General features: G+C 46.0%; 1 protein-coding gene across 1 annotated transcript in view; it reads left to right on the top strand.

The window, feature by feature from the left end:
- Nucleotides 1–11773, top strand: part of COG7 (component of oligomeric golgi complex 7) — a 72937-nt gene that overhangs the window by 43395 nt on the left and 17769 nt on the right. The window contains exons 10-12 of the mRNA XM_037740616.1: nucleotides 2591–2656; nucleotides 6379–6565; nucleotides 8814–8954. Coding sequence (XP_037596544.1) covers nucleotides 2591–2656; nucleotides 6379–6565; nucleotides 8814–8954 — 394 coding nt within the window. The remainder of the gene's footprint in view (nucleotides 1–2590; nucleotides 2657–6378; nucleotides 6566–8813; nucleotides 8955–11773) is intronic.

Genomic DNA, 11773 nt, shown 5'->3' with positions numbered 1-11773 from the left:
AAAAAAAAAAAAAAAAAAAGAAGGATTCAGTGAAAGGAATTGAGGTGACCCTCTCAAGTGGTTGTGATGACCAGATTCTAGAATAGCCTGTGTGGCTTGTGGGCCACTAGGTAGACACCCTATTGCCCCAGGTCCTGAGGCTTGATGGGGGTCTGGTCAGCAGTCGCATGAGAAGGTCCTTGACATGTCCAGCCGGAGAGCACAGACTGCTGGCCTATGGCCAGATCTCACCTATGGACATGTTTGATCATTGCAGTTTTTAACAAGGGGATTTGTTGCCAGTATCTAAAAACTAGATTTAACATGATCTGGATTTCTAATATCACCTAAAAATGAGATGCTCAGGCAGCATTGGGCCTGCACTGTCATAGCCACTGGGGCTGGCAGCAAGGGTCCCTGAGACACTGGGCACGGGTTCCCTGTTGTGTGGTGCTTCTCTCCTTCCCAAGTGGGCTAACAGCAATACAATTAGGCTCTCAGACCCCTTGGGAGAGGAGAGAAGCACCGCACAACAAACATCAAAAGCAGGCTGGTCGTGGTGGTTCACGCCTGCAGTCCAGCACTTTGGGAGGCTGAGGCAGGTAGATCACGAGGTCAGGAGTTCAAGACCAGCCTGGCCAACATGCTGAAACCCCGTATCTACTAAAACTACAAAAATTAATCAGGTGTGGTGGCACCCGCCTGTAATCCCAGCTATTCAGGAGGCTGAAGCAGAAGAATGGCTTGAACCTGAAAGGCAGAGGTTGCAGTGAGCCAAGATCACACCACTGCACTTCAGCCTGGGTGACAGAACAAGACTCCATCTCAAAAAAAAAAAAAAAAGAATAAAAAGCAATCTGGAAGCTTTTGTTTCTTAAAACCATTCCTCCTGGATGTATTTTCCCAAGAGAGAACCAGCCATTCACCGGGAGTGCTTCACCTACTTTCATGTCTTGCCTGACCTCAGACCCAGACCCAGTGAAGGCTGTTAGGTAGATCCAGGACCACTCGGGACCATTTTAGATGATTGTCTCACAGGCTCTGTTCTGGACTTCTATTGATTGATTGATTGATTGATTGATTGAGGCGGAGTCCTAGGCTGTAGTGCAGTGGCATGATCTCGGCTCACTGTAACCTCCGACTCCTTGGTTTAAGCAATTCTCCCTCAGCCTCCTGAGTGGCTGGAACTACAGGCGTGCGCCACCACAGCCAGCTAATTTTTTTGTATTTTTAGTAGCGACGGGGTTTCACCATGTTGGCCAGGATGGCCTTGATCTCCTGACCTTGTGATCCGCCCACCTCGGCCTCCCAAAGTGATGAGATTATAAGTATGAGCCACTGCACCCAACCAGACTTTTATTTTTTTGATGAAATTTAATGTTCTGTAGGTTGATAGGTGCAGCAAACCACCATGACACGTTTACCTATGTAACAAACCTGCACGTTCTGCACATGTATCCCAGAACTTAAAATAAGATTAAATTGAAAAAATTTAATGTTCTAGATGCTAACTATATCCCTTATCATCCGTGGTGGCTTGCTTTTCTAAAAAATATTATACACAAGTTTCTTCTGTTGCACCCAAGGGAAGTGGAATATTTTACTTTCCCATAAACTTGTCTTATGATGGAATACCTAGATACCCTGGTGATGATGGACACTTTTAGAGAAAGTTAAAAGTTAACTAGACTTAAGATGTTTTTAATCCTTGGATTTGTCCTGACATTATGAGTTTGGTGTTGAAGGACTCAGCAGCTGGGAGTTTGAGGCCTGGCATAAAATTACTTGAAGATTAAAGGATCATTCAGTATAGATATGATGGTCATTTGGGCTTATCTCTGAGAATAAATGATTAATCTTCATCTACCTTTCATATGATCAGGGAGAGATACTTCTAATACCAAAACAGTTTTCTCTGTCTTGCAACTAGCAGGCATCTAAGAAATATTAAGTCATAAATTTTTATTTTAAAATTTTAGACACAGGAGGCTGGGTGTGGTGACCCATGCCTGTAATCCCAGCACTTTGGGAGGCTGAAGTGGGTGGATCATGAGGTCAGGCGATCGAGACCATCCTGGCTAACGTGGTGAAACCCCATCTTTACTAAAAATTTAAAAAATTAGCCAGGCATCGTGGCACATGCCTGTAACCTCAGCTACTCGGGAGGCTGAGGCAGGAGAATCGCTTGAACTTGGGAGGCAGAGGTTTCAGTGAGCCGAAATCACGCCATTGCACTCCAGCCTGGGTTACATAGCGAGACTCTGTCTAAAACAAAATACAATTTTAGGTATAAAGTCTCTCTACCCTGTTTTTCTCAAGGATAAAGCTGAGTATTTTGGAAATGTAAAATTATCTGAGGGGGCCATGGATAGAATTGTGCTTTCAGCACAGAGATGCCAGTGACAATGGAGGTTATTGGAAGGGACCAGCATTTCTTTTTACATTAATGACTAATGAATGAAACATTTCAGGCTAGCAAATGGTTAACGGCTTTCCCAGAACCAGAACTACCAAAAGGAACAAATAGGATTTTTATGAATGAGACAATGTTTGTCCTGTAAAGGTTGGCATTCCGGTTGCTTGAACTTGAAGTGCTTTTTGTTTTGTTTAGGATAATAGCCACCTGTGGAGAGCTCTTGCGGCATTGTGGGGACTTCGAGCAGCAGCTAGCCAACAGGTAGGAGAGAGTAGTCATTGTCGTCTAGACACTGGGGCTCCTGATCAGCAGAAACTTGGTCTAGTACACAGTACAGCAAGGACAGCATGTGGGCAAATCTGAAGGCCACACACAGGGCAAGAGGACTGTCTGTACCTAGATACAGTGTGTCATTATTGTCATCAGATGTTTACTGAGCACCTAAAAAGGGCAAGGCTTTGTCCTACTTGGCAAGGGTCACATAATTTTGGTTTGATATGGTGGTTTCAGCCTAAATGAGGGAACAGTACATCTTGTCTCCAAATTAGGAATGGGGTGGGTTCCGACTGCTTGTTTATAAGTCAGTTGTTGGGACTTAGAATAAATTTCTGCGTAGAAACGGTGTGACAAGTGGTGGTGGAGTCCCTTGGGCCAGCCTTCAGGATCGGGGTGAACTTTGGCAGCCTGCCTTCTGTGTCCTGCGGTCATTCCATGCTGCTGAAGGGCTGTGTGTCTAAGTGAAATCTCTGGGGTCTGCCCTGGAGAAGCTTGTTCTGCCCCCTTCCTCTCTTCTCATACCTGCCAGGGGTTTTATGTTGCCCTTTGGACAGATTTTCCCTTCAAGGGGGCTCTGGCTTCTCACATTCCTTTCTTTCTTTATTCCTTTCAATGAAATCTCTCGATTCTCTTGGTATGGCTGATGCCTCTATTCCTTAGGAGCTAAGGGGAAGAGGTCTGTTTCATATGGTTGTTTGAGGGACCAGTAGCAATCCCTTAACGTCTGTCTTGGGTGATTCTTTATTGCCCTAAAGTACTCTCTGGGTGGTGGAATTTTTAGCAGTGGTACAAAGTGAAATGAAAGCACCACTGTTCCAAAAATTAGTAATGGGCGCTGGGAGAATACAGAGGGGCCACAGCAGTCCCCCTATATCTCACCCAACCTGCCCAGGACAAGAGAAAGCTCTCATATGAGATTTCAACTCGGCCTTGCTTTACTCAGCCCATAAATCACAAAATGATTCCTTTCTGAAAAGAAGTGATCCTAAGGACCTGGTGGCCAGTGTCAATCTTAGCCCAGCATATTCTGACCTATTGGCCTCTGCCACCTTTCTGTTGGTGGGGAGTGGTCCTTGGTAGGAAGCTAGTTGCTGCAGGTAAGATTGATGGGGAGATAAGATAAGCTTTATAGGTGCCTGACACACACACAGACACACACACACACACACACACACACACACACACACACACACAGTGTGCAGCCTTCCAGCCAGGAACACAGATGGTGACTTTCCAGGCTTAGTGCTTCCAGGATGACATCATCTCTTTCAGGAACTTCCTTGGATACACCCAAGCTGTTCTTGACTTGAAGCTCAGCCAGGCTTTCAGCCTCTCTGGGCTGCAAAATGCAGCCGAGAGAGGCCCATCCTTTATCTGTTGTGTCCCCATTCATTCTCCTAACCAGTCTTTCCTTACCCTTCAGAATGTAATACTTAACTTCATTAAGAGATTAAGGAAAATCCGTGTCCTAGGAATTATCATTTACTTCATTTGTATTATTCACACATGCTGCATTGTATGGCTGTGGCACTTTGGTTTTATTCACACAATTTCCGTGCTGGGCATTCAGGAGTGAGTTAGGAACAGCAGCAGCTGCTCCCCCTCTATCCTGCTGCGAGTCTTTCCCCATAATGAGAAACATCACAAAAAAATCTTGGACTGAAAGACAGCTGGTGGTCTCAGAGATGATGGAAAACACAGAACTGTGAGAAGAAACAGCCAACAAAGAGCACAGACCTTCCTTGGCAACTCTCCTCCACCTCCTGCCCTACCTCCCGCCCCGCTCGCCCCTACCTCCCACCCCGCTCACCCACTGCCTTCCCCGCCCCACTCACCCCTACCTCCTGCCCCACTCGCCCCTATCTCTAGCCCCACTCATCTCTGTCTCCCACTTTACTCACCCCTACCTCCCTTCCCACTGGACCACAGCTTTCCTTGGCTCTAAGCTAGGTCTTGGGGATATCAGATAATTAAACACAATTCTTGCCCTCAGGGAGCTCAGAGATTAATGGGAGCATCCAGCGTGTGCCATTATGCTCATTGCTGTGCCAAGAGAATGCAATAGATGTGCACAGAGGAGGGAGCATTACAATTCCATTGATTCCCTCAACTAGGACAAGTGATTGCCCACTTCTCAGCCATGGAAACTTGTGCATTTATACTAGATTCCCCAAACCTGACTGTCTCATTGAACTGTCCCCCAAAGACCTGGTCACCAAAGCCAGGGTCACCTCTCCTTCAACAGTTGTGGAGTCCCTACCACGTGACAGGTACCCTGCTAGGTGCTAGTCATTCACAGATGAAGAACACGCCATGTTTTGTCCTCACCATCCAGTCAGAGGGAAATGAGACAGCATGTGTTACATGCAGAACAGAAGCGAGAGCCCATTGGGAGCTCTGCCATTGGCTGATGGGGCCGAGGGCTGAGTGCCTCCTGGGGTCCCCAAGGCCTCTCCTCTGCCAAGCCCTTCTAATGACCCTGTGAGGCACTATCTTTGGGAAAAATCAGATTTGCCTTCTGGAAAGATCATTCGGCTAACCCTTAGGAGGACAGATTAAGTGGAACTTTGAGGACTAGAGAGAGGGAAGCCAGTTAGTTGGAAGCCTGCTGCGATCCAGGCAAGAACCAGTGAAGATTGGAAGTAAGGCAATGGCAGAGACAGGCCACAGTTTGACAGACAAGAGGTCCAACCAAAGTTACCGGTAGGCCCAAGCAACAGGAAGAATGAACTTGACCTTAATGGCAGAGGCAGGTAGCTGCTTATGTCAGCAGTGGCTCCTGAGGAAGATCCTTTCGTTGGGGTTTATTTGCAAGTACAGGCATTTCTTGACCAACTCAAGGATCTGTTTTTGAAATAGTGAGTACATCCTAAAAACTGCTATATCCAAAGCAATGTTTTCATAAGACATTACAGTAAAGGAGGAGTCAGGGAATTAGCCACACTGGGGATATGTCATAATGCGGTTCTCCTAGTTAACACATGTTCATATAATTCTGTACATACTTAAATGGGTAGGATGAGTGGTAAAGTTGGTCTACGGAAAAACAGGGTGGAGGTCGAGATTCCACTTTCCCAGCAGTACAAGGGGTGGATTATCATGGAACCTCCTCTAGGTGTTTGTCTCTCTCGAAGAGTTTGGAAAGTGCCAGCTTCAATAGATCTCTCTGTAGCACCTAAACCACAAAAATAAACCTCCCAGTGCCACTGAACACAAACACCATGCAGGCTTGGCATGTGGGACAGGTGGGTCCTATGGGTAAAGAGGTGAGCAGCGAGCTGCTGTCACTGTTTTCCAGGAGCCAGCCAGCTCTGTCCTGCCCAGTGGTCTCTCTGATGGCAGTGCTGGTGGCCCACCCTGGCATTTGACTGTTCTACACCTCGATGGTCATATAGCAAGAAAAGCCTCCACAGAAGGTGCAGTGTTGCAGACTAAACTGCGAGCTGCCCCTGTGTAGGCTGTCGGTCGTATCAGGGAGATGGCATATTCTGGCACTGTGAGTGTTAAGCAGGAATAAAAACACCAGATTTTTTCTTGAGCTCACTCTTCAATGATGAAGGACATCCTTTCATCGCCTTCTAAACTGGCCTTAATTCAGTCTGTCTCATGACGATATCTTAGAATTTAGTAAGGAGCAATCTGACCACTCCAAGAAGAAAGTTTCATGCAAATAGCTCAGGGCATGATGGTCATTCCTTTCATTACAGGATTTTGTCCACGGCCGGGAAGTATCTGTCTGATTCCTGTAGCCCCCGGAGCCTGGCTGGTTTTCAGGAGAGCATCTTGACAGACAAGAAGAGCTCTGCCAAGAACCCATGGCAAGAATATAATTACCTCCAGAAAGATAACCCTGCTGAATATGCCAGTTTAATGGAGATACTTTATACCCTCAAGGTATGAGACCAAATGGATGGCATTCTTGCAAATGAAACACTTCCTTTCATCACTCACCCTCTCGCTCTCGTGGATACAGGCGGGCCCTGTATGTGAGCCCTGGGCTGGGCGTACCCTGCCACTACTTCTCTGTCTCATTTATGTTGCGATTTTAAGGAGCTAATGTACTAAACTTGAAATGCATTGAGATACAGATGTAGAAGTTAGGAGAGATGGATCTTTATTACTGATGAAAGCCAGGTTAGAGACCATGGCTACGGGCTGGGTGCAGTGGCTCACACTTGTAATCCCAGCACTTTGGAAGGCCGAGGCAGGTGGATCACCTGAGGTCAGGAGTTCAAGACCAGCCTGGGCAACATGGTGAAACTCCATCTCTACTAAAAATACAAAAATTAGCTGGGTGTGGTGGCACACGCCTATAGTCCCAGCTACTTGGGGGGCTGAGACAGTAGAATCGCTTGAACCTGGGAGGCAGAGGTTACAGTGAGCTGAGATTGCGCCATTGCACTCCAGCCTGGGTGACAGAGCAAGACTCCGTCTTAAAATAAATAAAAATAAAAGAGAATTTGGCTTTAGATCTGCAGCTAGGGGGACTTGCTGTAATTCACTCCACAATGAAACGTGTCAGCTGGTCAGGCAGAGCTGGACAGCCCCTGACTCTGTGCAGGTTCAGCCTCCTGAGAGGGGACCAGATGTGTACTGCTTGCAAGCAGGCAGAACCTGTAACAGAGGACTCCAACCCAGGACACCAGAGAGGAGCAAGAGAAGTCACTCCTCTTTCTCAAGGGAGGATCCAGGCTGCAAAGTCACCAGGAGTCTACTGGAGTGCGAGTTCCTCCACATGAGAACATGAGGACTTAGGGATAGATGTTCTCTCCTGTTTTTTTTCTTTAAACTCTTAGTTTGCCTGCCATAAAGCTGCTCTTGCCTTTGAGCTTTGGGCCTCTTGGGGTCCAGGGACAGGAGGACCTCCTATCAAATGGAATGAGTCACACAACTCCCTGGGAATGGCCTCCAGGGTTATAAGAAGACCATGGGCACCCTTTGCAGAACCATCCCCTTCCCTCACTGGTCTGGCTTGAACTTCACTCTTGGTGATAGGCAGAGGAGACATTGCTGTTCCTGGAGCACCAGATGAAGTCGATTTTTTTTTTTACCAAGAGGGAGTCTCACTCTGTCGCCCAGGCTAGAGTGCAGTGGCGTAATCACGGCTCACTGCAACCTCCACCTCCCAGCTTCAAGTGATTCTCTTGCCTCAGCTTCCTGAGTAGCTGGGATTGTAGGTATGCACCACCACACCTGGCTAATTTTTGTATTTTTAGTAGAGACAGGCTTTCACCATATTGGCCAGGCTGGCCTCGAACTCCTGACCTCAGGTGATCTGCCCATCTCAGCCTCCCAAAGTGCTGGGATTACAGATGTGAGCCACCGTGTGTGGCCAGATGCAGTAGAAAATCATCCAGGGCCTAGAGCTCTGGGAATGAACTGCGCAGGGTGCCTGGACACGTCTGAGTTTCGGTGCTATTCTCCCAGGGCCTCCCCATCGCTTTGCACCTTGACCTACCAACTGGCTGCATTGAGCCTGACAAACACTTCTTAAAGCAATTCTGTAAACTCGTTCATCCATGCTTCTGTGATTCGGTTAAAGCAACTCTGTTTATCTTTATTGCTAATCTGACTTATGTCTGTTGTAATCAGTTCATTTATAATAGCAAAACTAAGGTTATGCTTTCTACCTCGGTATTTTCTCAGGCTATTTGGAATTCCTTGGGACTTATGGAGGTTGTACATACTCTGGCTTTCAACCAAGTTTATTTGACCTGACCTCCCTAGGAATTAGGGCTCTGTCCACCACTCTGGTTTATATGTGAAGCTTCTGATCTGCTCCCCTACCTTCCCTCCTCCTCTATCACTGGGAGATAGTCACAGGTGAATTTTTTCTAAACTGCTAGTCCCTGAGCTCATGTTAGCCCAAACGCATCAGAATCACCTGGGAAAGTGAATTTAAAATACAGATTCCTGGGCTCCAACCCCAGTGAACTCTGATGCAGTAGTTCTGGGATTGAGCTCAGGAATCTGTAATTCAGTATGTTCCCCAGGGGGGCCTGGGGCACAGCCACGTTAGGGAACCACTATTGCATCGAACCCCCCCAGTTCTCCTCTCTGTGAGTTTTCAAAATGGGTAACTAGCTAATACTTGGGTTGGGTCTCAGGCCTAACAACTGCCTTTTGCATTTTCTTGCCTTAGGAAAAAGGGTCAAGCAACCACAACCTGCTGGCTGCATCTCGAGCAGCCCTGACTCGGCTTAACCAGCAGGCCCACCAGCTGGCTTTTGATTCTGTGTTCCTGCGCATCAAACAACAGCTGTTGCTCATTTCCAAGATGGACGTGAGTTTCCCACTGACCGAATTGATTTCCCCTGGGTCCAGCCTCCAACCCAAGCATACTGAATGTGGGCTTAACCTTCCCTGCTCCAGGAGCTTTGGGAAGATCCCACTTTAACTCTCCCAGGCTGGAAAGAGTCACTTTCCAATTTCACCTCATTGCTTAGCATGAATTTCTTATCTTTATTGTAGTGACTCTGATACTGTATTCACAGGCAGTTCTCAGGATTATTAAAATTGCTTGATTAACTTTCCTCATTTGGAGCAGTGGAGAAGTAAGAGAGATTATGTGCCGCCTCATAGGTTAGGCCAGGTCAGAAGAGCTAATTGTCTTTTGAGATGGAATGATTTTCACAGTGTTTCTGGAGAATTGGTTCTGGAACTTTACACAGGGGAGTGCCTAATCAGAATTGATCTCGTGTTTTTGAGTAGGCTTTGGTGGGTTGTTCCTTTCTTTCCTTGAAACCTTTTCTATTTGGCTGTTTCCAGAATCACCTTGCCTTCCTTTCCTTGCACCCTCTTCTCTTTTCTGGTTGTTGGAATTATTCTTCAAGGCATTGCCTATTAGTACTGTTTTCTCTACTTGCTGTCTTTCCCCTGGTCCAGATCTTGTCACTTTCCTTTTGGATTACTGGGCAGTACAGCCCCCTGGTTAATGTATCTTACTGACTCTTCAGGGCCATTTGGATTCCAGTTATGGGCCTTTAATAACCAAGAGATCTTTTTACAAAACGACAATGACTCGTGGCAAAAGCAAACATGCTCTGCTTTCTGCCACCATCTAGAAAGCCTGCAAGGGCCCCTGCATGGTCTCAGTCAGACCTCACCCTCTGAGAGTCAGGATTCCCATCCGTGAAAGGGCTCAGTTAAATGACATGATCATGAGGTTCTTTCTACCCTTGGAGTTTGTGATTTTCACTCTTTATGATTTTTCTGTGCAAAATGCCATGAGACCATTTTTTTTTTTTTTTTTAGCTAGAGTCTCACTGTGTCACCAGGCTGGAGTGCAGTGGCGTGATCTCAGCTCACTGTAATCTCCACTTCCCAGGTTCAAGCAATTCCCCTGCCTCAGCCTCCTGAGTGGCTGGGACTACAGGTTTAAACCACCATGCCCAGCTAATTTTTTTGTATTTTATTAGAGACGGGTTTTCACCATGGTGACCAGGATGATCTCCTGACCTCATGATCCACCTGCCATATAGATTGGTGAGGATTAAGTGAGATTCTGTGTATTGATAGCATGTATCACAGCTCTGGCCACAGAGTAGATGTGTAATCAGTGGTAGTTTTCTTCCTTTCTGTGATGCTCATTTTTTAACAAGAATGATTTAACTTGATTTTTTACAATACAAATTGTATATGAATTTATTTTTAGAAACTCAAGCAATATAAGAAAAAAAAATCCGATAAATACCTTCAAGGTGCCACCACTGAATGGTTAAAAAATGACCTGCAGCATTTCCCTCTTCAAGGGAAGGTTCAAATGACATTCTCTGCTGCTAATCAGTGTCAGCATTTTGATGTCCAGCAACCCAGACATCCCTTTCTGCACGCCCATACACATGTTAAAGGCTGAGCGGGCATCAGTAGATAAATCTATAGGAAGAAATGGAATTCTACTGTAGTGCTGTTTTTAAGAAAAACAAGATATGCACAATATAAATTTTATTTGAATTTAATCAGAAAAAAGAGACACTAAATGAAACCAAAGGAATTATTGAACTTAACAATTTTCTTTTCTTTTCTTGAGACTGAGTCTCACTCTGTCACCCGGGCTGGAGTGCGGTGGCACGATCTCAGCTCACTACAGCCTCTGCCTCCTGGGTTCAAGCCATTCTCCTGCCTCAGCCTCCTGAATAGCTGGGACTACAGGTGCCTGCCACCACACCTACCTAATTTTTGTATTTTTTTGGTAGAGACGGTTTCACCAGGTTGCTCAGGCTGGCCTTGAACTCCTGACCTCAAGTGATTTGTCCACCTTGGCCTCCCAAAGTGCTGGGATTACAGGCATGAGACACTACACCTGGTCAAGATTTTTTTTTCCTCCACAAAAGATACTCATTCCGCAGAAGCTGTCTCCAAGATTATGAAAACTATGAAGAGATTGGAGTTGCCATTGCTTTGTGTTAATCCTGTTTCCACTGCAGACAGATACTGATACGTATGATCCACTGAAAGACGAGGGTATTAGAATTCCTTGTCTCTCTTGCCTCCTCCCCCGCCTCCAGATTGGGTTATTTGTATTATTTTTATTTTGTCAAAGCTGATGGTACTGACCTTCTGTTCTGAAACCTCAGGGCTTCCCGGCTTAGTTCTACATTTAAACAGGGCTAGTGCCTCCCTGTCCTTTTCCTCTACTTCTGCATTCCAGAGTTCATTATGATGGTACAGTTCCTGGGTGCCTGGACCTGCCTTTTCATTCCGGCTTCACCGCAGCACCAAGGGCCCTTGGGAATGGGCACAGGTGGCTTTGGAGATTAGGAGGACCGCTCTGAGGGTGCCAGCACACGATACCAAGGCAAACACTCTGGCCTTAAGGATTTGAAAATTAAACCCTGGTCATCAAATGTTTGTTTTCAGCATTTGCTGGTAAATTCTATTGCCCTTTTATATTCCAAGACTACAAACCAACACTGTATTTGATTTCAAAATAGATTATTGAAGTTTACCTATTTTACCTGGTGACAGATGGATAGAAAAGCCCATTTGAAGGATGCTTTAAATAAATTTTGAACAATTAAAAAATGACCTGCAGCATTTCCCTATTACCCTCTTCAAGGACATTCTCTGCTGCTTTTTTTTTTCTTTTTTTTTTTTTTTTTT

The sequence above is a fragment of the Cebus imitator genome, unplaced genomic scaffold, assembly GCF_001604975.1.
Source record: "Cebus imitator isolate Cc_AM_T3 unplaced genomic scaffold, Cebus_imitator-1.0 Scaffold85, whole genome shotgun sequence".
In the NCBI taxonomy this organism is placed as follows: domain Eukaryota; kingdom Metazoa; phylum Chordata; class Mammalia; order Primates; family Cebidae; genus Cebus; species Cebus imitator.
Note: the sequence above shows the minus strand (reverse complement) of the source record. Positions and strands in the feature narration are given on the sequence as shown.